Source organism: Bos grunniens, chromosome 24, assembly GCF_055505025.1.
Source record: "Bos grunniens cultivar Pamir isolate PY7600 chromosome 24, Bosgru_T2T1.0, whole genome shotgun sequence".
In the NCBI taxonomy this organism is placed as follows: Eukaryota; Metazoa; Chordata; class Mammalia; order Artiodactyla; family Bovidae; genus Bos; species Bos grunniens.
Window position 1 is genome coordinate 5,622,916 of NC_141188.1, and position 23,343 is coordinate 5,646,258.

The 23,343-nt window shown below is 52.6% G+C and overlaps 2 protein-coding genes and 1 long non-coding RNA gene across 12 annotated transcripts in view; 1 reads left to right on the plus strand and 2 right to left on the minus strand.

Annotated features, from left to right (window-relative positions):
- Nucleotides 1–1,693, minus strand: part of CNDP2 (carnosine dipeptidase 2) — a 42,622-nt gene extending 40,929 nt beyond the window's left edge. For 4 of the 7 annotated variants that reach the window (XM_086372572.1, XM_086372571.1, XM_086372569.1 and 1 more), the window contains exon 1: nt 1,378–1,482. The gene's annotated coding sequence lies outside the window, so the exon portion shown is untranslated. Of the gene's footprint in view, nt 1–1,377 lie in introns of all 7 variants that reach the window. The other 3 variants (XM_086372575.1, XM_086372574.1, XM_086372576.1) reach the window with 2 other exon arrangements.
- On the plus strand, nt 412–18,220 carry DIPK1C (divergent protein kinase domain 1C). Of its 2 annotated transcripts, none has more exons than XM_086372577.1 (4): nt 412–679; nt 9,811–10,482; nt 13,686–13,850; nt 17,572–18,220. In XM_086372577.1, the coding sequence occupies exons 1-4, from the start codon at nt 476–478 to the stop codon at nt 17,872–17,874; spliced, it is 1,344 nt and encodes a 447-aa protein (XP_086228703.1). In that variant the 5' UTR covers nt 412–475; the 3' UTR covers nt 17,875–18,220. The 2 variants fall into 2 exon arrangements, with proteins under 2 accessions (XP_086228703.1, XP_086228704.1); XM_086372578.1 differs by lacking the exon at nt 412–679 and adding an exon at nt 8,783–8,923.
- Nucleotides 18,212–23,065, minus strand: LOC147345858 (uncharacterized). Of its 3 annotated transcripts, none has more exons than XR_015153691.1 (3): nt 23,018–23,065; nt 19,666–19,715; nt 18,212–18,556 (listed from the first exon to the last, which is right to left on the minus strand). It is a non-coding gene; the product is annotated as an uncharacterized LOC147345858 (long non-coding RNA). The 3 variants fall into 3 exon arrangements; XR_015153690.1 differs by having other exon boundaries at nt 19,666–19,820; XR_015153692.1 differs by having other exon boundaries at nt 19,666–19,820; nt 22,732–23,065.
- Between the last annotated feature and the right edge of the window lie 278 nt (nt 23,066–23,343).

Here is a 23,343-nt window from a genome sequence, read left to right on the forward strand (position 1 = left end):
CAAGTAGAGGGAATGGAGAAGTCTAGTAGAGAGGTAAAAGTGGGTGCAGCCACAGCAACCAGGGGTCTAAGCGGTGGGGGAATCCGTAAAAAGACAGAACTAGTCGCCCGTGTGGACAGAGGAGCCGGGAGTCTAAACCCGGGAGAGCATGAATTCTGCCAAAGAAGGGATCGGTCTTCTTGGGGAAAAGGTGCAAAATAAGAAAAAGTGGAAATGGTGGCGGGGTGCGGCGCGGAGCAGGGCGCGCGGACACCCCATGGCCCCCTGGTGCTCTGGCCAGCGCGGCTTGTGCCGGCGGGACTCCCCACCCCACCCACCCCCATGACGGGCCGGGCGCCGGCCACCCGGCCGTCTCCCCTCCCTCCCCTCGCGCTGCCTCTCCCCCGCGCCCCCTCCCCCGCCGGGCGGTGGAGCCGCGGATCCCGGACGCGGGCGCGGGGCGCAGGCGGCGCGGGGCGGGCGCGGCGGGCGGGCCATGGCGCGGGCGCGGGCGGCGGGCGCGCGGGGCCGGCCTGGGCGCTGCGGGCTGGGCGGGCGGTGCGGGCGCCGCGCGCTGCTAGCCTGCGCCGCGTGGACCGCGGGCTGGGTGCTGGCGGCCGCGCTGCTGCTCCGCGCGCACCCGGGCGTCCCCTCCGAGCGCTGCACCGACGAGAAGAGCCGGCGCATCCTGGCCGCGCTGGTAGGTGCCGCGGCCGCACTGCCCCGCGCCGCGCGCCCCGGGGCCGGGGTGGGACGCCCTCTGAGGGTCCTGGGAGCCGGGGACTCGGGCGCGGCCGTGGATCCACTGGGAGGGGAATCGGACACCGAGCGTGGAATGCCCGACGCGCCCCACCCGGTCTCCAGCCCCGGACTCTGTCCGGGAGTCCTCTGAGCGCCTGGGGGGACGTCTTCCCCTCTGTCGCCCAACTGGTCCTTTGTCCAAAGATGCTCTTCCTGCCCGACTGTTCTCCCGCCGGCCCCGAGACTCCGCTCCTAAGCAAGTTTACGGGTCCGCTCCCAGCCTTCCGACTCGGACCGCGGCGCTTGGGTCGGGCGGGGACCACGCCTAGGCCCCTGGGGTCCCGGTTCTCTCGCTCAGCTGCCGTTCTGTGATTCCGACCTGGGCTGCACCTCGCCGAGCCCCCTGCAAACGGCCAGTGGGGCCCCTTCCTCCGCGCGCCCCAGAGCCAAGGCTCTCCCCGGCGCGATCTGCGGGACCCAAGGCAGAGCGCAGTCCGGCGAGCGGGAGCGCGAGGGAGGCGGCTCGGACCCCCGTCGACCTCGGTGCTGGGGTCCTGCCTGCCGTCTACTAAGAGGTGAGGGCGGGGGCGCCCTTTAGACGAGATTCGCAATTAGAGAAAGAAAGAAACGCCCCCGCTGGCGGGCGGCAGCACTCACCGGGCCCCGGTTGCGCTCTTGGTTGATTCCAAACGTTGGCTCCTCCTTGGTTTCTCTGTTTGGTTGGGAAGATTAAGCGCATTAGGAGACTTGGATAAAACTACGAATCCCTAGAAGGAAAGCCATAAAAGGTGAAGGTAACGGGCAACTATTGTTGTATTGATTGATTATTCACTTCCCAGAACAGTGACCATCTAAGTATCTGGTGGGAAAAGGGATCTATTTTCTAAGAAAATTTCAAGAAACGCATGGGAAGCTTCCAGCCCAGTTGTGTACATATGGGTGAGCCTTTGGGGGCTGTAGGATTTCAGAACGTGGTAGCATAAAGGCTTTGAAGTAATTTTTAAATTTTATTTTATTTATGGTTGTGCCAGGCCTTAGTTGGGGCATGCAGGATTGTTTTTCTTTCTTTTAGAAAACAGCAGCGGCTATATTTCAGGAAATAACCACCTGCTATGCAGGATCTTTGGTTGCTTGGCAGGTGAACTCCTAGTTGAGGCTTGTGGGATATAATTCCCTGACCAGGGATCAAACCCAGGTCCCCTGCATTGGGAGCGCAGTGTCTTAGCCGCTGGACCACCAGGGAAGTCCTGAAGTAAACGACGTTTTAAAAGTGAAATTGTAAAAACTAAAGAAATGAGGTGAAATGGGCAGGCTGAACCAAATCATTTTCCCTGATTCAGTCTGACGTGTCCTCATGAATGGATCATCTCACGTTGGTGAGAGGTGAGATACTCGCTGATTCCCTCCATCCTACCTATCAATAATCTATCATCTGTCAAATTATCTGTTCACCTATACACTGGCATTCTATCAAGTTTTCTTTAAGTTACAAGAGCTCATTAGTTTTCTCAGTAACTCATCTAAAAATTCCTTTCACTGGTAAAGATTTTTTCCCCCTCCTTTTTGGGGAGACAGATTGACTAATTACAGTAAAAAATTAATAGTCTAGCCAGGATGGAACAGTCATTTACAAAAACAATATAGCAGTCTTTTTATGTTAAAATAAAAAGCAAACACTTTTTTCATTTCTTTATGTTTGGTTAAGTGAGAGAAGGCCTAATGGAAATTAAATAGCCTAGTATAACTTTAGTAATCACTAATCATAACTTTCCCAGCATTTCAGCTCATAAATTAAAACCAATTCTGTTTGGAGGCTGAACCAGTATATCTCCCGTGGCAGCCAGATGGGTCTTTTTTATTCCCAAGAGATGGGTAAGGAGAGGGTAACAGGTAGGAAGGCCAGAGGGTCCCAAGCGGTAGGAGGAAATAAAATTCAAGTGGCAGACGTTTTTTTCCCTTCTCTGTTGAAGAAACCCATTCTGCCTAACACTAACCTTTTATTTTCTTTTCTCAAACTTTGGGCTGATAATGGCTCAACAAACCATTATTCATGTCAATTGTTTTAAGGCCAGGGGTCAAGCCTCGCCTCTGACCCCAGATGGAAATCCTCTCCTGCGGAGGTCATGAACACACGGCTTGCAGCAACAAGCTCTCATCTCTGCTTCTGAAGGCTGGCAATCTTTCCAGCTGCCAAAAAAAACAAATTGAAGTAGCATGTCTGGCTGTCTGATTAAAGTTCACCTGCCCTGCTCTCACATCAGGGGCCTGATTTGAGGGGTGCCCCACCAGGAGGCCCCCTTTGAGGCTGCTGTTCTCAGGGTCCGACTTGCTCTCTCCCCTCTCCATCCTAGGTTTGCTGAGTGGAGCACTGGAGCTCCCTTTTGCCCAGCATGCTGGGGTTTGAACAGGACCCCGCTTTCCACATTGTAGATTCCGCCGGGCCCTGGCTGCCACGCAGAGGCGGGCATTGTGGCACCGTGCTCTCCCAGGACTGAATTGAGCCTCTGTCTCTCGGTTCTCCCAGCCCTTTCAATTCGCCCTGCCTGCCTTTTATCCTTCATAATAAACTGGCTGTTATTTTTCTCACGACCCTCCAGACTCTCATTAGCTTTCACGCTGAGTCCCAGGACACCAAAGGAATGGCTGCGGCTGAGCCAGTGGGAGCCCCCTTTTCTGGGGCAGAGCCAAGGGCCTTGTGAACCCCTGAGCAGTTCTGGGCCCTCCGGCCAGGCAGGTGTACCTGCTGGCTTGTGGCAGGCTGGAGGCTGTGGATGAAGCTGAGGGGCTGAGGTCCCTAGGTGCTGTGCCCCTGAGCCGCACCCCATCTCTGGAGGGGGGCCCCCACACACCACTCTCAAGAGGGAGTTTTGGAAGAGCCAACTGGAGTGCTTCCAGAGCTGATCTTGGGTCCTCCAGCTTTGGAATTTTCTAGGCAGAGGGCAGCCCTCCTTTTTACTGCAGCTTTTCAGCACATCGCATAATCAAAACATCTCTGTGAGGTTTCTAGAGCCCCGCTTTCCCAGGGAACTGTGTCAGGAGGCTGTGCCGGAGCGTTGGGTCTGACCATTGATAGGCCTGGCTTCTGGTTCTGTGGGGAAACACTTCCTGGGGCGGTGGGGATGTGAGCAGTGGGAGCCGCGGATGCTCACAAGGGCCGGGCTCCGCGCTCAGTCCTTTCACACGTAATATTTCGTCTAATCTCAACCCCTGGGAGCCAAGTGCTTTTATTCCCCCATTTCACAGATGGTGAAATCGAGCCCCAGAGAGGTGAAGTAACTTGTCCCGAATCACACAGTGACTGTGCCGTGGAGCCAGCACGTGACTCTGATAGTAGAGACACGGTGACACCACTGGCTTCTCCAGCACTGAAAACCCTAAGGAACAGTTGGGCCTGGGCTTCCCCACCGGCTCAGTGGTAAAGAGTCTGCCTGTCAATGCAGGAGAGCTGGGTTTGATCCCTGGGTTGGGAATGATCCCCTGGAGAAGGGAATGGCAACCCACTCCAGTATTCTTGCCTGTAGAATCCCATGCACAGAGGAGCCTGGCGGGTTATAGTCCATGGGGTCACAGAAGAGATGGACGCTACATAGCGGCCAAGCAGCAACAACAACCCTCCTGCAGCACGTCACTTTCAAAGCATCTCAAAAAGTTTCCCACAGACTCTGTTATTCAGAAGGTTTTATGTCCCTTTCGGCTAGTTAGGTCTTGATGTGCTTTCGTTTAGTTGCCTGCATGTGGGATTTCTTTTCAACAGGACTGGCTTATCTGTCTTTGCTCTGATAAAAACCCTGGCCCAGGGGGACTGCCGCATCCAGGGCACTCGAGAAAGATTGTATCGCAGGGACTGAGCCAGCTTCCCTGAGCACTCTGGCCATGTCTGTAACGTCTGTCTTCTAAGCTGTCCAGGGGTCAAGAGGGGTTGCAGAGTGGTCTGGCTAATTGCACAGCGTAACTGTTCCGCTGGGGAAATCCACTGTGAGACATGAACGCTGCTAACCACATAGGAACTCAATGTTCCTGAAAAACAAAAAAGCAAACACACAAAAGAAAACCCAGCCCTTAGGCGTGACCTCTGATACCCTGTCACCGGTTTCTCAGACTAGAGAGGACAGGTTTTGTTTTTGCCTGAGAACCGTGATACAAGCTAGAGAGATTCTACTGCTGCTGCTGCTGCTGCTGCTGCTAAGTTGCTTCAGTCATGTCCGAGTCTGTGCGACCCCACAGACGGCAGCCCACCAGGCTCCTCCGTCCCTGGGATTCTCCAGGCAAGAACACTATCCACCACCAAAACAACGCTTCCTACAAGAACTGGGGCTGTTAGGAGTGTGCATTCTCACAGTTGCACACAATCTATGAGAAATATGGGCTTCCCTGGCGGTTCAGATGTAAAGAATCTGCCTGCAACCTAGGACACCCAGGTTTGATCCCTGGGTCAGGAAGATCCCCTGGAGAAGGGAATGGCTACCCTCTGCAGTATTCTCACCTGGAGAATCCCATGAACAGAGGAGCCTGGCAGGCTACAGTCCATGGGGCCACAAAGAGTTGGACATGACTGAGTGACTAACACTATAATAAATACGAATTCATTGTTTCATTAATTTTTTAAAAAATGCCAGTTAAGTACAATGAGACTTTATTAACTTGTTTTTTTCCCAGCTTATCTTAAAATCTGATACCTGCAAATTTTGTGTGCTCACACATTTCAGTACAGAAGTGTACCTGTTCAAGCTGGTTCTTAGGAACTCCATCTATTCAGAGGAAAGTGATTTTTTTTTTAATGGAGTCAAAGTATATAAAGTACTTCTGTTGAGTTATAAAATTAGCTATCTCAGTAGGGCATGCTGCCAAGAAAATAATTTCTCTTCTCTAACATGATGATCACTTTTAGTTAGCCTGTAAACTTGTAATCTGTAAGTTTACTGTTTTTTAAGTTCTGAGTGCAGTCTTTCTCTGGGTTTAGTAAGCACAGGCATGTACCCTGATGCTACAGACTCACTGAACACTGGTAACCACACGGGCCACAGAAGAGATGAATCTTACATTCTGTTTCTGAACAGCAGGGACTGATGTGCCCAAAGCACTTCATCATAAAGGAGGAAGACACAGAGCTGCTCTGTGCTAGCCACCTCATGTACACTTTGCTTCAGCGCAGACTCTCTCCTACGACAAATGAGGGGGAAACCCAGTTCATCACCTCTAGTAGTCGGCAGACCTGGCAGGGTTCTAGGCACCCAGCCCAGCCTCTTCCCTTCCTGATTCAGAGCATCCCCCAGGCATCTGGGAGGCAGGCTTATACCTCAACATGCTGATCTTCAGAAAACCAGCCAAAATTAATGTAGCCCTCCACAAATCAGTAGCTGTTACCATTGTTCAGTCGCTCAGTTGCATTCGACTCTTTGCCACCCCATGGACTGCAGCATGCCAGGCCTCCCTGCCCTTCACCATCTCCCGGAGTTTACTCAAACTCTTGTCCTTTGAGTCAGGGATGCCATCGTCACCAGTAGACGACATGCCACATTTCCTGCAACGCTTGTGTGGAATTGCCTTCTGAATGTGCAGGGGTGAATCTCATATAGATTCGATTTGAATTCAGTTTCATGGACGCGGTGCTGTGGGGAGCCGGTGGTGGGGATGGCATAGAGACTCAGGGCGTGGGGGGCTTACTGGATGGAACCCGGGTGGAGGGGGGGAAGGACTCCGAGTGGCAGGTGAGGCGGCCTCCTGGGGAAGGCGGAGTTGACCCTTGCGGGGGGAGGCATTTTGTCCGCTGTGGCCTCTTGGCAGGACACACACTGGCACTTGCTCTAACCTTGCCCAACTGCCTGGTCCTCTGAACACACAAGCGACTTTGCACGTCTGGGCCCCCACGGAGGTGCTTCCCTGAGCTCTCCCTCCTCGTGTGCTAAGCAGACTGCAGCTCACCTTTCAACACTGGGCTCAGGTGCGTCCCCCAGAAAGATGCATCCCCGGCCTCCTGCCTTCTAATGACCAGGGCCAGAAAGGGCAGGGGGGAGCCTTTCACGCGAACTGCCAGGGCCTCTGCACCTGTGACCTTGGTTGACCTTCACAGGTCTCCCGTGACACAGCATCATCCTCCCAACATTACAGACTTGGAAATGAGCCACGTGCCAGCCCCAGGTACAGCCTGGAGGCAAACCCGGTCTGCCCCAGAGCCGAGCCTGGCCTCCTTCCTTTTGTGCTTCACCCTGCTGTCATTCGGGAGTCCTGGAGGCCGTGACCTCGCTGTGACTCCTGAGCCCGGGTCTGTCACCGGATCGTGGCCCAGCTCATACACAGCACTGCTAACTTGAGGGTGACCAGCGGCGGCTGAAGCAGCTTGCCCATGGCCACTCCCTGCCAAGGGTATCTCTTGCAGGCAGTGACAATTTTGTTCGCGGTTCCAGATGCAGAGAATGAAGGCCCCAGGGGTCACACCTGACCTTCCGGGCTTCCACTCGCGGCGCTGTGGCTGGGCCAGGCCACGTGTGTCTCCTCCCCCAGGTCCCGCCCCCCTGCAGGATTCTGATGGTCAGGACCCACCTCTTGCCCAACTCGGTTCTATCACCCACTTTTCTTTCTTTTTTAACAGTTCTGCTCTGTCCCTCGTAGAAAAGCACCTTTGATGACACTACAACTTTGATGACAACCTAAAGATGACTATGGGATTGCATTAAACCATTTTGGAGCTACTCAAAGGGGATGGGGGCCTTATAAGACAATCGAGAAAAAAAAATGTTGCCTTTTCTTATCAGGCTTATTACAGAGGTATGAAACTGTAAACGCCAGATAAAGTAGGAAGAAGCTGCAATGAGTAACATGAACACCCCGTATTATTTCTTTCACGTCTTTCTACTCCTGAGACTCCATCGTTTAAACCTTTCATCCCCACTTTGCACGCATTCTCAGTCACATCAGTCGTGTCTGACGCTTTGCGACCCCATGGACTATAGCCTGTAAGGCTCCTCTGTCTATGGGCCTTTCCAGGCAAGAATACTGGAGTGGGTTTCCATGCCCTCCTCCAGGGGCTCTTCCTGACCCAGAGATTGACCCTCACCTCCTGCATCTTCGGCATCCCAGGAAGATTCTTTACCACTGAGCCACCAGGGCAGCTCCATCCCCACCTTCCTTCTAAGATTATCCTGAAAGGGCTCAGAGGAGCTGGAATGGGCAGGTGCTTTCCTGCAAGGCACTGCAATATGGAAGCGATTCCAAACAGAGAGAGTCTGCCACTCACAGGGTCCTGATCCTCAGCTGCTCCTCTCAGGACCCCAAACCTGGAAAGAGGGACCAGGATGAAGAGTAAAAGGAAGGCATTTGACCAAAGTTGTGTTACATTAAATTGCAAGATGAACACTGCATTAAGCATATTTAGAACAGTTTCGTGGGTGTTTATGAATACAGCTGCATTACGGCTGTTGGTGTTCCAAAGACGAAAAGCCGGCAAACAGGGTGGCGTTGTTCCCAAGCTCCAGGATCAGGACTCCATCACTTGCACCTTTGAGTTTGGCAAGTGTGACACCCCCGCCGCCTAATACAGTGTTTGGAGATCTAATGCCGGGCAAAGGAGCACCAGCGTGCAGGAGTGCCCTCAGCAGGAAGCTGGGGGTCAGGTCAGACAGCGTGGCTTGGGCCTTTTGGACTGTTGTCCAGTTACTGCCTGAAAGGGTCCCTAAAATCCAGATACTTGTTTTAAGAACCAGGAGTATAGCTTTTTAATAAACATTTTGGTCATATGAACAGTTCTCTGAGAGTAGTTATAAAGATCCACCATCCCTTGGCCAATGCTCTGCAGCCAGGCCTGTTTTGGAATTCATACGGTTTTGGGTGTTAGATAACATGCAGAATATATATTTATACCTTCTGGTGAGCATGAGGATATGCCAGTAATCAAACAGATCCAACTAAATAATTCTGTAGCAAAGTGTATGCAAAGTCACATGTCAAATACATTCAGACTATAGGTAGCCTCATCTTCTGGGTCAGGTTTGACACTCCATGAGAGTGAATGAGTCATGAAAAACTTGTTTTCAGGGTCTTTTGGACTTTGGGATTGTTCACATATCCAGGCATGATTGGAGGTGCATTACCTGACTTGAAGGATCTGTTATAATCCATTGGGTTAATAAAGCCAAGCAGCACAGAACAACCAGAAAGTCTGACCCGCCTTTGCCCATGTGGAAGGAAGATGCATTGTGGGGAACAGGTGGGCTCAGAAAATATGCTCAATCCCTCCTAAAAGTGGGTCCAGAGGTTTAGGTTTCCTTAAAAAGATAAGAGAACAGAGTCACACGTTCCCCTTTGAACCAGTCTCACAGCAGTGTCTCCTGCTCCTCTACTAGGTCTGAAGGGCAGGGCCTGGATGGACCATCTTCTTAGGAGAGGTGTTTACAGTGTGGTAGGATTGGGGGGTCACCACTTCCCCCCTGCGGGGCAGGAGGGCCTGTGAGCCCCAAAGCTTAGGAGAAACTCCCCTTCTGAGGGCCCCTGAGTGCCTTCCTCACCACCACCAGGAATCCAACACCCTCTGCTTGCAGAACTCACCCCGCGGGCTGATCTTCTGAAGGCGCCACGGCCTCCGCATAGGCCTGCGGACCCTGCCAGCCTCCAGGCCTGTTCTAAGTCCTGCTTCCTGCAGCAGGCGCTGTTGAGCGGTCCCAGCTGAGGGGTCGTTCCTGGAGTCACTCTCCAGGGCTGGCTGTGCTGTTCTTGGCAGGGGGCAATTAAAAGCTCTCCAGGTGACCCCTATGTGAGCCCAAGAACCGGGAACCACTGGCCTGGTTCCGTCCTTCCACTGACAGTCCAGGACACCGAGCCGAGAGGCAGACGGCCTTTGCCAGCATCACCCAGCTCAGCAGGAAGGATGGGGCAGGGGCGGGTCAGTGGGGGCCACCTGCTTCCTAAGACCTGGTCCTGGGCCTGATGGAGAAAATAACAAACGTGAGATTCTATCACAAACCTTTGCCTTCATAATTCCTTTCTGCCCCGAGTAGCCCTGTGGTCCGCATGCCTGAGGGTTCTCTCCGGGACTGTCAGGAGCATCCTGGCGTGGGGTCCAGCCTCCGTGGGGTGACCCTTGTCCCTTCCTTCCAGTGCCAGGACTACCGGGGCGGCGCGCTGGGCGGAGACCTGTGCGAGGACCTGTGCGAGGCGGGGCAGCTGCGGTACCGGCGCTGCCTGTACTACGAGCGCGGCAAGAAGGTGCTGCAAGCCGACTGGCGCGGCCGGCCCGTGGTCCTCAAGTCCAAGGAGGAGGCCTTCTCCAGCTTCCCGCCGCTCGGCCTCCTGGACGGGCAGGCCGAGGCCGGCGGCCAGGACTTGCCGGAGGCTGAGCTGCTGGTGCTGGCGGCCGGGGAGGCCCGGAGCGCGCTGGGCCTGGAGCCGGCCGAGGGCGGCCTGAGCCGGCTGGAGCTGGTGCGGCGGGGCCCCCCGCGGCGGGGCCAGCTGGCCAGCCTGTGGGCGCTGCTGCAGCAGGAGGAGTTCGTGCTGCTCAGCCTGCTCCGCGGCCGCAGCCCGCACGCCCCGCCCGTGCTGGGCTCCTGCGGCCACTTCTACGCCGTGGAGCACCTGGCGGCCGGCAGCCCCGGCCACCGCGCCCTCTTCCCGCTCGGCCCGGACGGCGGGCGCCGCGGCCAGGCGCGCGCGGTCAGCGGCGTGGCGCTCAGCTTCCTGGACATGGTCCGCCACTTCGACCACGACTTCGCCCACCGCCTGCACCTCTGCGACGTCAAGCCCGAGAACTTCGCCATCCGGAGCGACTTCACGGTGAGGGGCGGCTGGGGCGGCTGGGGGGTCCGCGGGAGGCGGACTTCGGTCCGGGGTGGGGAGGGGATCCTAGACCAGAGGGATCTGAAGCCCCCGGGAAACCCTGCGGCGTGATGCCACCTTCTGGCCTGGACAGCTCCGACCTGCCGGACCTTTGGGGGTGGGAACCAGCTCATTTAAAGGAGGAAGGCGCCTGGCACCCGGGAAGGGAATGGTAAGGCAAGCCGCCACAGCAGGGGCTCAGTGCGTCTTCCTCTACTGCCGCCCTGGTTTCTCCCAAGTAGCTTAGCCCCTTCCTTCTTGGGGCTAATGCGGCTTCAGGCGGTGAAGAATCCGCCTACAATGCGGGAGACCCAGGTTCGATCCCTGAGTCGGGAAAATCCCCGGGACAAGGAAATGGCAACCCAGTCCAGTGTTCTCGCCTGGGAAATCCCATGGACAGAGGAGCTTGGAGTCCATGGGGTCGCAAAAGAATCGGACACGACTGAGCAACTGCACTTTGAGGAGATGGGGGAAGGCTGGCCTTTGGGGGCTTGGGGACAAAGGTCCAGGGGGCGGAGACACTGGTTTCCAGCCACGCACACTCCATCACCACAGGCCACGGTCTCTAGTTCGGTCTCTAGTTCTTTCTTCTGGAGAGGTTCTAGTCTGTTCCCCTTCCCTGGGTAAGACTTCTTCCAGAGGGACAGCTCAAAGTTTGCTGCTTTATGCAAGAGAAGATTCGACCCCCCGTGGACACGGCAGCCTCCGTGCTGCTCTGCAAGTGGCAGGTGAATTTTATGTCCCACTCCAGGCTGTGCAGTTTAGTCACAAAGTCCTGTCAGACTCTTTTGCAACCTCGTGGACTGTAGCCATCCAGGCTCCTGTGTCCATGGGATTTCTCAGGCAAAAAATAATGGAGTGGGTTGCCATGCTCTTCTCCAGGGCATCTTCCCAAGTCAGGAATCCAACCCGTGTCTCCTGCGTTGGCAGGCGGATTCTTTACCGCTGAGCCAGCAGGGACACCCCCACTCCAGGCAGCGCAGGTGTGCCAAGAATTAACCAAGGTGTGGAAGCAGCAGGAAGACTCAGACTCTGGGGGTGGGATGTAGCCATCTGGGTTTGGAAGCCAAGCCCTCCAGGCGATTACTGATGTGCTCAGTGTGAGAACTAGTGAGCTAGGGGACGGGCAGATGGGCCCCCCTTTGGCCCATGTTGCAGTGTTGCCCAGGTGGGTGGAGGGTGTGTCTCCCAGGTAACCTGTAAGAACGATGACCCGCAGTCATTCACTTTTTTCAGGTCCTCCCTATCGGGTCTTGAGAATTTGTCCAGTGGTTGCAAATGAACTAGGAACCCCTCTTTACTTCTTGCTCTCAAACTGCTGCCAGAAAGCACGCTTTTCAAACAGATTTCCACAGTCTTAAGTAGAGAAGGAAGTAATTCTCACCAGTCCTTTCCAGTCTGATGCTAGGATGGAGTCTGATGATGATGCAAGTTAGGTAATTTTGTGCAGGAAGAACTTTAAGATTCATCCTGATGTGATCTAAAAAGCCTTGCACAGGTTTTTCTGCTCATTTTGTTACTATTCTTATTGTAGGCGCATAGAGTTATGCTTCCAATAGTTGTAATCCATTCTACGATTACACTAAAAATTAGAAAATACATCTGGCTCTTGTTGGGAAATGAGACGGAATCAGAGCTGGAAGAGAGAAGTATCAGAGAGTGGAAATTCCACCAGGGTCCTGTAGGAAGCTGAGGAGATGACCAGGGATTATCAAAAGAAGAGAAGGGTCTTGCAGCTCCAAAAATAAATTATGAAAGACAGTAGACTCATTATTGGTAAAGAATCTGCCTGCAGTGCAGGAGACCTGGGTTCAGTCCCTGGGTCAGGCAGATCCCCTGGAGAAGGAAGTGACATCCCACTCTAGTATTCTTGCCTGGGGAATTCCATGGACAGAGGAGCCTAGAGGGATGCAGTCCATGGGGTCGCAAAGAGTCGGACACAACTTAGTGACTAAACCACCACTGATATATTTTTAGTGTATTAACCAGGATAAATAATGAAACGAGCTATTCTTTTGGCTAAGGAGATAGAGAAAATCAATTAAAATGATAATTTCTGTTGCAGTGCCTGAATTAGTAATTAGGCAAAGCTCTCAAATAGGGAAAAGTTCCCTGTTTATTTTTCCCCTTATTCTCCACATATCTTGAAATAAATTATTTTCCCTCCTCTGTTTTACTGAATAATCCCCACGAAACTTTACTGCCTTCTGGCATCAATCTTGAAGGAAGAACAGAAGCAACAAGCTGGGAATGTGCCTTCTGACTTTGCATAGATTTGAGGAGAAAATGAACCCTTTTTTGAGATGCTACCAAAGGGAGAAAGCTGGTATGTTGAGGCTGAGCTGTGAAGGCTTGTGAAATGCCACAGACTCCATCAAACTCATCCAGTCTTCTAATAGCTCTTTAATACCTTGAAGCTATACATAGCCTGATTTGGGAAGAGTCCAGGTTTTCTCAGGTTTGAGCTCATCTTTTTGTTTTTTTCCTAATTCAGGTGGTGGAGGAAAATCTGCATAATTTAGACATTCTTTTTTCTGGTTTTGAAGCCTTTTGGGTTGAAGCCAGGAAGATAAAATCTGAAATTGCAGGGGGTCATCACATTTTCATGCTGATAGTGGGACTTAGTTTTTGATGCTGTTGCATCTGGGACCATAGGTATTGATCCTAATTCGACCACTTTGGCCCTGCCACTTGCCCCTGTCAGTTGGAAACCAGCCAACTCAGTAACAGGCCATAAATAGACAAGGTCCTTGTTGCCCACCTCATTCTCCCCATCACGCCCTCGACCTGCCCCTTGAATGTAGTTTTTGTTTGTTGCTTATATTCATAGGAATAAGTGACCTGTGTCTTGTAGCTTTTATATTCCTGAGCCTTGAACGTCAGAAGCCAAAGTGGTAAAGCAGTGGAGGGGGAAGTCAATTCATTTGTAAGAACTTTCAGAGATTCAACATTAAGATCTGAGAAAACTTTCAAAGCTGCAGAGCGATCCTGGTCCCCCGTTCCCAACTCTCAGTGACCACAGCGGTCCTTCTGCAGTTAAAGCCTTGCAGTCCGGCCTGTGTCAGCAGCCGTGCGTCCCCAGCACAGCCCGGCCCTCCTCCCTGCGGCCAGAACCCCACGCCCCGCGTCCTCCTGATGGCCGTGTGCTGTTTAACTCGCAGGTGGTGGCTATCGATGTGGACATGGCTTTTTTCGAACCTAAAATGAGGGAAATTCTCGAGCAGAACTGCACGAGGGATGAAGACTGCAATTTCTTTGATTGTTTTTCAAAGTGTGATCTGCGAGCGCACAGGTGCGGGGCCCAGAGAGCCAACAGCAACCTGCAGGTAAGCGGGCCGTCCTCTTGGGGTGGGGGGGGCCCTGTCCTTTGGGGGTGCTGTCCTCTTGGGGGGGCCTTGTCCTCTCTGGGGGGGCCCATCCTCTCAGGGGGGACCCTGTCCTCTTAGGGAGCCTCTTGGGGGGGCCTTGTCCTTTCTGGGGGGCCATCCTCTCGGGGGGCCCTGTCCTCTCTGGGGAAACCTTGTCCTCTGGGGGACCCTGTCCTCTCTGGGGGGACCTTGTCCTCTGGGGGTCACCCTATCCTCTCTGAGGGATCCTGTCCTCTCTAGGGGTGGGGACCATGTTCTCTCCAGTGGCCACTGTCCCTCTTGGAGGGGCCCTGTCCTCTCTGGGGGGCGCCATCCTCTCGGGAGGCCCTGTCCTCTCTGGGGGGGGCCATCCTCTCGGGAGGCCCTGTCCTCTCTGGGGGGCCCTGTCCTCTCTGGGGTGGCCCGTCCTCTCAGGGGGGACTTTGTCCTCTGGGGAACCCTGTCCTCTGGGGGTTACCCTATCCTCTCTGAGGGATCCTGTCCTCTCTAGGGGTGGGGACCATGTTCTCTCCAGTGGCCCCTGTCCCTCTTGGGGGGGCCCTGTCCTCTCTGGGGGGGGGGCCATCCTCTCGGGAGGCCCTGTCCTCTCTGGGGGGCCCTGTCCTCTCTGGGGTGGCCCATCCTCTCAGGGGGTCCTTGTCCTCTGGGGGACCCTGTCCCTGGGGGGGCCCTGTCCTCTCAGGGGGGACCTTGTTCTCTGGGGGACCCTGTCCCTGGGGGGGCCCTGTCCTTTCTGGGAGGACCTTGTCCTCTGGGGAACCCTGTCCTCTGGGGGGGACCCTGTCCTCTGGGGGTTACCCTATCCTCTCTGAGGGATCCTGTCCTCTCTGGGGGAGGGGACCGTGTTCTCTCTGGTGGCCCCTGTCCCTCTTGGGGGGGGCTATGTCCTCTCTGCAGGGAGGGCCCCTGTCTCCTCGGGTCCTCTGCCCCCCACTCCATGGCTCCTGCTGATGTACCTGGAGGTCGTCACCCTCTCCCCACCACCTGGGCTCAGTGTGTCCAGTGAGGGCGGGATAGGGGAGATGGGGATCGTTTGTTCTTTGTTGTCTACCTGGGGGAGGGGCTGTGGGCCAATTGACCCCAGGGGGCTAATGGATGGTGCTCCCAGCACGGCCATTACTGGGTCCCCCACAACCATGGGGGTGTCTGTTCTCTCTGGGCCTAATTTCTACATCTACACACACACACACACACACACACACACACACACACATACTGAGCACTTCTTATATCAAACTAAACTCCAGATGGCTCAGATACTTAAACCTAAAAAATGAGACCCTAAATGTTCCAGAAAAAACTAGGAAAACTGAAGATACCCTAGAGTTTGGAAGGCCTTTCTAAGTACAGAACAAAGCTCAGAGGCTCTAAGAGGAACAACTGACACATTTAACCATCTTACAAAAATCCCCATGGCAAAAGCAAAATTACAAAAAATATGAGAAATTTAAAAGTTAAATGAGAAAACTGGCAAACTGTCTGCAACTGCTCTCACAGATGAGACTAGAGGACAGAGGTGGCCTTTACCCCCAGCTGCAGAGATTCAGTGTCCCCCAGGATCATCCTTGGCCCACCAGACATTCTCCAGTGTGGTTACCCCACATCCTAGGATCAGCTAGTGACTGGTCAGAGGGGGAGGGGGGAAATGCAAAACCCAGCCCCTTTGGCCTCTATAAGGAACAACTCTATAGGTCATCCCAGCATCAGAAGTTCACCTTCTCCCTCAGTTTCATGGAAAGATGGTTCCTGAGAACGCCCCTCAATAAATCCCTGCATGCAAACCTCCATCTTACAGTCTTCTCCGAAGGAAACCAACCTAAGCAAGGAGCCAGTGTCCTTAATATGTAAAGAGCATTTACAAATCAATATGGAAAGGCCAACAACCTAACAGAAATGTGGGCAAAGTATATCAACTTGACCAGTCACTGGAAAGGAAGAATAAATACTTTCAACCTGACTGATAAGAAGAGCGATACAAATCAAATAATTTTTCAATTGACAAAAATAAAAGACAACACACATTGTTGAGGGTGTTCTTAGTGTATGTTGCTGTGAGAGTGTAACTTGGTGCAGTTTTTATGGGGTCAATCTGGTAATATCGGTCAGAACAAAAATGTGCATACCCCTTGGCCCATAAATTTCATTTCTGGAAGTTTTAGGCATATTCAAAATGAAAATGACATCTGAAAGATATGTATTGCAGCATTTTTCATAATAGCAAAAGTTCGTGAGCAACCTAAATTTCTATCAGCAGGGAACAAGCTAAATAATTTATGACATGCATCTGAGGTACAGTCATTAAAACAAATGGAATAGCCTTATAGTGATTTGGAAGGTCTCTCTGATATTTGGTTAAATGGAAGCTATAGAACAGTGTGTGTGATATACTCCCATCCATGTAAAGTAAAAGAAAAAGGAAATGCATGAAAAAATAACTCACCAGAAGGACATTCAAGGGAGTGGGTGCCCCTCAGAGCCGAGAGCTGCGTCTGGTTTTTTAGGAATTGGATGGAGCTTAAGATTAAAGCCTAATTGGTGGGACATTTTCAATGTTTGCACCTGAAGATGCATTATCAATTCAAAAGAGAAATAAGAACATTTGTTTTTAAATAGAATCCTCATCCTTGCAGGGATTAATAAATAAAAGTCAAAATTATTTGTCTCCCATGAAACAGTAGATCTATAAAATTGAGGCATTTGTTAAATGAGTCTAATATAAAGTGTGATGTAGAAAAATAGAGCAGAATATTAATTATGTATGAATTGTGCTCCATCCAACAGGGAGAAAACCAGGAAGGCTGTAAAACAGTGAAACAGCATGTTTAAATTGAGAATTTAAAGAGATCTTCAGCCCCAGTAAATTTCATACCCAAGGAGAATTAAAGACTATGAGAGAGAGACTTCACTTTTACTTCTCCTAAAATAAAACATCTTAAAGGCTTCTTGGGCTTCCTAGGTCAGGAAGATCCCCTGGAGAAGGGATAGGCTACCCACTCCAGTATTCATGGGCTTCCCTGGTGGCTCAGATGGTAAAGAATCCACCTGAAATGCAGGAAACCTGGGTTCGATCCCTGGGCTGGGAAGATCCCCTGGAAGAGGGCATAGCAACCCATTCCAGTATTCTTGCCTAGAGAATCCCCATGGACAGAGGAGCCTGACAAGCTACAGCCCAAGGGGTGGAAAAGAGTCCGGACATAACCGAGTGACTAAGCACAGCACAGCACACAAAGGCTCCTTTAAAGAACCTGCAGCCTCTCCCTTCCAATATACCTTTTCCCAGGGAGCTGGAAAGTACTATCACATTCATATATCCCTTGTCACCAGAGTGTCCTGTGGCCCTGGGGACCACCTGCCAGGTGGTGATGACTATCACTGTCATCAGCCTTGAACTAGAAAGTGAGGCCTGTGACCGCAGGGCTGGCAGCCTAGGGCCGCCCAGGGCCTACTCCTTAAACATGGGTTCCCGGCTCTGATTTCCTGCTACAAGTTCCTCGATGGTCTCTGAGCATCACCTGCAGCTTCCCCCGCGACATCTCCGCCCCTGCAGGGCAGACTTCCAGTCTCCAGTGGTGCTGCGCGGCTGGGGTTCCGGGAGAGTTCCCCGGGAGGGACAGGTCGGGGAGGGACCCCCCCCAACCCAGCCAAGCCCTGAGCTGTGACATCCGCCTCTCTCCCCCAGGTGGTCTGCGACAAGATCTTCCGCCACTGGTTCTCCTCGCCCCGCGGCAGCTCCGCGGTGTCCGGCCCGCTGTGGGGGCAGCTGCGGGCGGCAGTGCAGGAGTGCGCGGCCCCCGGGGCCCAAGGCGCGCCCCGCGTGCTCGGGAGGCTGCGAAGCCTGCTCCAGGCTGTGCTGCGGGAGCTGCGGGACGGCGAGAAGCTGCGCCCCGGGGCGAGGAGCCATCCTCGCGGGGACTCTCACCGTGGGACCCCCGGCGCTGCTCGGAAGGCCCCAGCCGGCCTCAGCCATCACCCCTTCGAGTGACATGAGGGAAGGGTCTGGCGCCGGGGTCTCCCCTGTGCGGGAGCAGGAGTGTCCACGGGGCCCTGCAGACCCCCAGTGCAACAGCGTGTACAGGAGTGTGCGCATGCATGTGCACAAGTGTGCGTGAGCACATGGCCGTGAGAGTTGTGCAGGTGTGTGGATGTGTGTGAGCAAGTGCGTGTGAGCAAGTACGTGTGAGCAGATGAGTGTCTGGGGCGTGTGCTCCTCTGGGCCTGGAATGTGCTGTCTCTGGCGGGTCCTGGAGCCTTGGGCCTCCCGAGCAGAGTCACCTTTGTTTTGGAATTGAAAACAATAAAATACACAAGTCTGGGCGCTGTAGTCTGTACTCTGAGCGTGTGGAAGCACAGTTTATTCTACTTTTCGTTTAGAGGAATGCATGGCTTTCCTGGATTGTAAAAGCAGGAGCACCTCTTATTTCAGTCCGTCTTCCCTCAGAGCAGGGCCTGCAGGCTCGGTGTGCTCGGGGGCAGGAGAGCCAGGTGAGACCAGGCCGCAGACCTAACGTCTGGCATCTGTGGGCAGAATTACTTCTGGTGGGCTCCTGACCACGGTGCTCTGCTGCAAGAGACCAAATGGGGGGAACCACATCCCGGTCTCTCCCTGGTCGGGCAGCTGAAGCCAGGCCAGACATCTGTCCATCTTGGGGAGACATAGTTCTAGTCTATGGGGAGACATATGGGGACTGTGAGAGCTCAGCAAACAACCACAGGCCACCCTCAAGATTAATCCAGAAAGACGCCAAGAGAGGACAAGGGATTCTGTTGAAGGTTTACAAATAGGAGACTAATTAATCTGAAGTTTTAAAAGATCACTGTTGTTTAGTCGCTAAGTCATGTCGACTCTTTGTGACCCCATGGACTGTAGCCAGCCAGGATCCTCTGTCCATGCGATTCTCCAGGCAAGAATACTGGAGTGGGTTGCCAGGGGATCTTCCCGACCCAGGGATCGAACCCATGTCTCCTGCATTGGCAGGTGGATTCTTTACCACTGAGCCACTGGGGAAGCCCCATACTCCAATAAAAGTTTTTTTGAAAAACTAAGTTGGAATATTTGGGCTGACTTGACTTCTTTGTGGGCTCCACAGTGGCACTGGAGGTAAAGAACCTGCCTGCCAATGCAGGAGACATAAGAGATGCACGTTGGATCCCTGGGTCGGGGAGATGCCCTGGAGGAGGGCATGGCAACCCACTCCAGTATTCTTGCCTGGAGAATCCCATGGATAGAGGGATTGTGGGCTGCAGTCCATGGGTCACAAGAGTCGACATGACTGAGCGACTTAGCACACACAACTTCTTTGTCCTTTATTTTCCCCAACACAGACTAGAGAGGAGAAGAATGTTATGCACCATACTTACCAAGCAAGAGTCAGGACAAATGGTCAGTTCCAATTTTCACAGTGTATTAACACAAAAAGTACACAAGTAAAGCATTTACTGAGTCATCTATGAAAAGTGAAAGTGGCTCAGTCTTGTCCAACTCTTTGTGACCCCATGGACTTCTCCAGGCCAGAATACTGGAGTGGGTAGCCTTTCCCTTCTCCAGGGGAGCTTCCCAACTCAGGGACTGAACCCAGGTCTCCTGCATTGCATGCAGATTCTTTACCAGCTGAGCCACAAGGGAAGCCCAAGAATATTGGAGTGGGTAGCCTATCCCTTCTCTAGTGGATCTTCCTGACCCAGGAATCAAACCAGGGTCTCCTGCATTGCAGGCGGATTCTTTACCAACTGAGCCATCAGCGAAGCCCCCATTTATGGAAAGGGATATACTTACTGGAAATTACAACTTCCTTGGTGACTGCCAGGTGGTTGGTCAGCACATTTCTGGAGAACAAGGAAACACAGCACATTCAGAGAACTTTCTGGAGAAAAGCACCTTGAGAAACACTCCGCTCTTCATCTTTATGTTGTTCCGAAGCAGCCTGTCATCTGGATAGGGTTTCACAAGAAGGGTGAATTTTCTCTTAACCACTTAAATGGTCCCAGTTTTATTTTACTGCTGTATGTCAGGACATACAGATTGGCCTGGGGTTTGAATGATAGTAAGTATGCACTTATTGGAAGGCTCCCGAACTTGGAGCCAGAAGCCTGGGGCTAAGGGTCTGGTTCTCACACTAATTGTGTAACTTTAGACCAGGCAATTACCTCTGCCTCAGTTTTCTCACCTGCAACCTGTGATGTAAATGTTCCTTGGGAATCGAATGAGCTAGAGTAGTCCAGAGAACTAATGCACAGATGCAAACGTTTCCCTCCAAAATATGTGCGTTTTAATCCACTTTAGCCATTTAAGTCAATCCCCTTCTGGCCCATGCTACTGAAGGGGGCTCTCCCAAGAGCAAGGACACAGCAGAAGGGGATGGGGGCCCGTGGGGTCTCTGGAATGGCCCTTGGTGGGGCTGGCTAGAGCAGAGCTAGGAAAGGCTCACGAATATTCCATGATCAGCACATAAAACATCTCTACTTATCACTAATTTTTAAACTCCCCAAAGTCAGGTTTTTCTCTCATTTTTTCATTTTACAACTGAAGAACCCTTTCTCTTGTGTCAAGAGTAAGGCCTGGCTCATAGAAGACATGCGTTAAAGTGTAGTGGTTCCGAGTACGATTCAATCTTTATTACAACTTCTATAAAAGGCACTCGTACTATAGTTAACAGGGCTTCCCAGGTGGCTCAGAGGTAAAGAATCCACCTGCAAAGCAGGAGACACAGGTTCAGTCCTTGGGTTGGGGAGATCCCCTGTAGGAGGGCATGGCAATGCACTCCAGTATTCTTGCCTGGAGAATCCCCATGGACAGAGGAGCCTGGAGGGCTACAGTACATGGGATCTCAAAGCTTTGAAGATGACTAAGCAACTAAACAACAACAAAAAGCTGTAGCTAATATGGAGAATTGACCCAGACAATCCTGGAGGGAAGAATGCTACTTGGACCCAGTCTGGCACAAAGAGGGGTCTCAGTCACAAACTCAGAGCTGGCAGAAATGTTGGGAGCATTGCCGTCATGGCAGCTCCCTCTGAAAAAGACAGGTTGACAGAAAATGGTGGAGCAGGGATCCTCCGTGGGTTGTCATGGCAGCATCTGGAAGCATCTATGAAGTGAGAAGTTCCCGGGTGTGGAGTCAGAGTCTCTGGGGCTGAGACTGCACTCCAAGAGCTGGAGGCCAGCATCTATGTCTGTAGTAGAGAAGGCCCTTATCACGTGGCTCCCGGGGGCCTTGGCTGGGGTGTGAGGTCTCCAGCTGGTCTTTCCTCAAGTAAGCACCTCTGAGCTGCAGGGCATTGAGTCGGTTTGTCCATCAGGGATCATCTTTACATAAGAATGGCTGACAAATAATAAATGCTGGAGAGGGTGTGGAGAAAAGGGAACCCTCTTACACTGTTGGTGGGAATGCAACCTAGTACAGCCACTATGGAGAACAGTGTGGAGATTCCTTAAAAAACTGGAAATAGAACTGCCTTATGATCCAGCAATCCCACTGCTAGGCATACACACTGAGGAAACCAGAAGGGAAAGAGACATGTGTACCCCAATGTTCATCGCAGCACTGTTTATAATAGCCAGGACATGGAAGCAACCTAGATGCCCATCAGCAGATGAATGGATAAGAAAGCTGTGGTACATATACACAATGGAGTATTACTCAGCCATTAAAAAGAATACATTTGAATCAGTTCTAATGAGGTGGATGAAACTGGAGCCTATTATACAGAGTGAAGTAAGCCAGAAGGAAAAACATAAATACAGTATACTAACGCATATATATGGAATTTAGAAAGATGGTAACAATAACTCTGTATACGAGACAGCAAAAGAGACACTGATGTATAGAACAGTCTTATGGACTCTGTGGGAGAGGGAGAGGGTGGGAAGATTTGGGAGAATGGCATTGAAACATGTAAAATATCATGTAGGAAACGAGTTGCCAGTCCAGGTTCGATGCACGATGCTGGATGCTTGGGGCTGGTGCACTGGACGGCCCAGAGGGATGGTATGGGGAGGGAGGAGGGAGGAGGGTTTGGGATGGGGAACACATGTATACCTGTGGCGGATTCATTTTGATATTTGGCAAAACTAATACAATTATGTAAAGTTTAAAAATAAAATAAAATTAGAAAAAAAAAAAAAAGAATGGCTGACGGAGCACTTCTGCGTAGTAGACACCGAGAGACTTCTGTCCTCCCAACTTCTATTCCCTGTAGTCAGAGTCAGCCATCATCAGCCCGTTTATTAAACTTTCGACTGGTGGTCCAGGGATGTCTCTGCCCCGACCCTTCAGCCCCCTGTCTTAGTAGAGAAAGTGCTGCTCTGTCCCCATTTCGCTGGGAACTGCCCCCTCCTATGGCTCCTTGCGGAGAAGGCAATGGCACCCACTCCAGTACTCTTGCCTGGAAAATCCCATGGACGGAGGAGCCTGGTAGGCTGCAGTCCATGGGGTCGATAGGAGTCGGACACGACTGAGAGACTTCACTTTCACTTTTCACTTCCATGCATTAGAGAAGGAAATGGCAAGCCACTCCAGTGTTCTTGCCTGGAGAATCCCAGGGACGGGGGAGCCTGGTGGGCTGCAGTCTATGGGGTCGCACAGAATTGGACACAACTGAAGCGACTTAGCAGCAGCAGCAGCAATGGCTCCTTGCTGCTCCCTTTCACAGCCCTAAAAGAATGCCCTTAGCAAGAATGCCCAGGGCAAGAACAGAAGACACTCGGTGTGTGACTGTTAGTGAGAAACGTGCCCCCGACCCCACTGGGACCGTTCTAACTCGTTCACTCCTCTCACTCCGCCTTTGCTGCTAAAATTTGAAAGAAATCTCCGGTCTGGTGCAGAGTCCAGAGTCCACTTACCAGGCGTCACATTTGAAAACACGTCTTAAGAAACTGCAGGACCATTTTCAGCGGCTCTGGAGGCCTTCCCTGGAGGCTCCTGCCCCCCTTCTCAGCAGGAGCGCGCTCCCTCCCTCGCATTCCTGAAGGCTGCAAGCCTCTGGACCTGGTTTTTCAGTGGCGATGATGAGACGGACCCCCACCCCGTCTCACCTGTTTCTCTTCTGAGCAGGGCACCCCCATGGGCGTTCTAGAACTATCTGCCTAGCCGGGGTGCGGGGGGAACCTGACTGGCTGGGATCCTCACCTTCCTTCTCACCGCATCTTCTAGGCCCCGCGCTCCGTTTCGGAGCCTGGAAAGAGCAGGCAACGCTCCGTCATTTCGGTCCGCTTCCTATTACGTCATCACACCGCTTCCTATCACGTCATCACACTGCTTCCTCTCACGTCATCACACTGCTTCCTATCGCGTCATCACACCGCTTCCCCGAGCCGGAGGCAGCGGATCATCCCAAGCCTTTTTTCTCCAGACTCTCAGCACTTCAAACCGTCATTCTTTGCCACTACGTTCCTTCTCCCTAATCACTTTTTATTTTATCCTATCCAGCGTCTGACCGGCCTTTGAAGGCAGGA

Coding starts and splice junctions, on each gene's coding strand:
- DIPK1C (XM_086372577.1), top strand. CDS start 476: ATGGCGCGGGCGCGGGCGGCGGGCGCGCGGGGCCGGCCTGGGCGCTGC. Junction 10,483..13,685: donor CCATCCGGAGCGACTTCACG/GTGAGGGGCGGC, acceptor TTTAACTCGCAG/GTGGTGGCTATCGATGTGGA. Junction 13,851..17,571: donor GAGCCAACAGCAACCTGCAG/GTAAGCGGGCCG, acceptor TCTCTCCCCCAG/GTGGTCTGCGACAAGATCTT.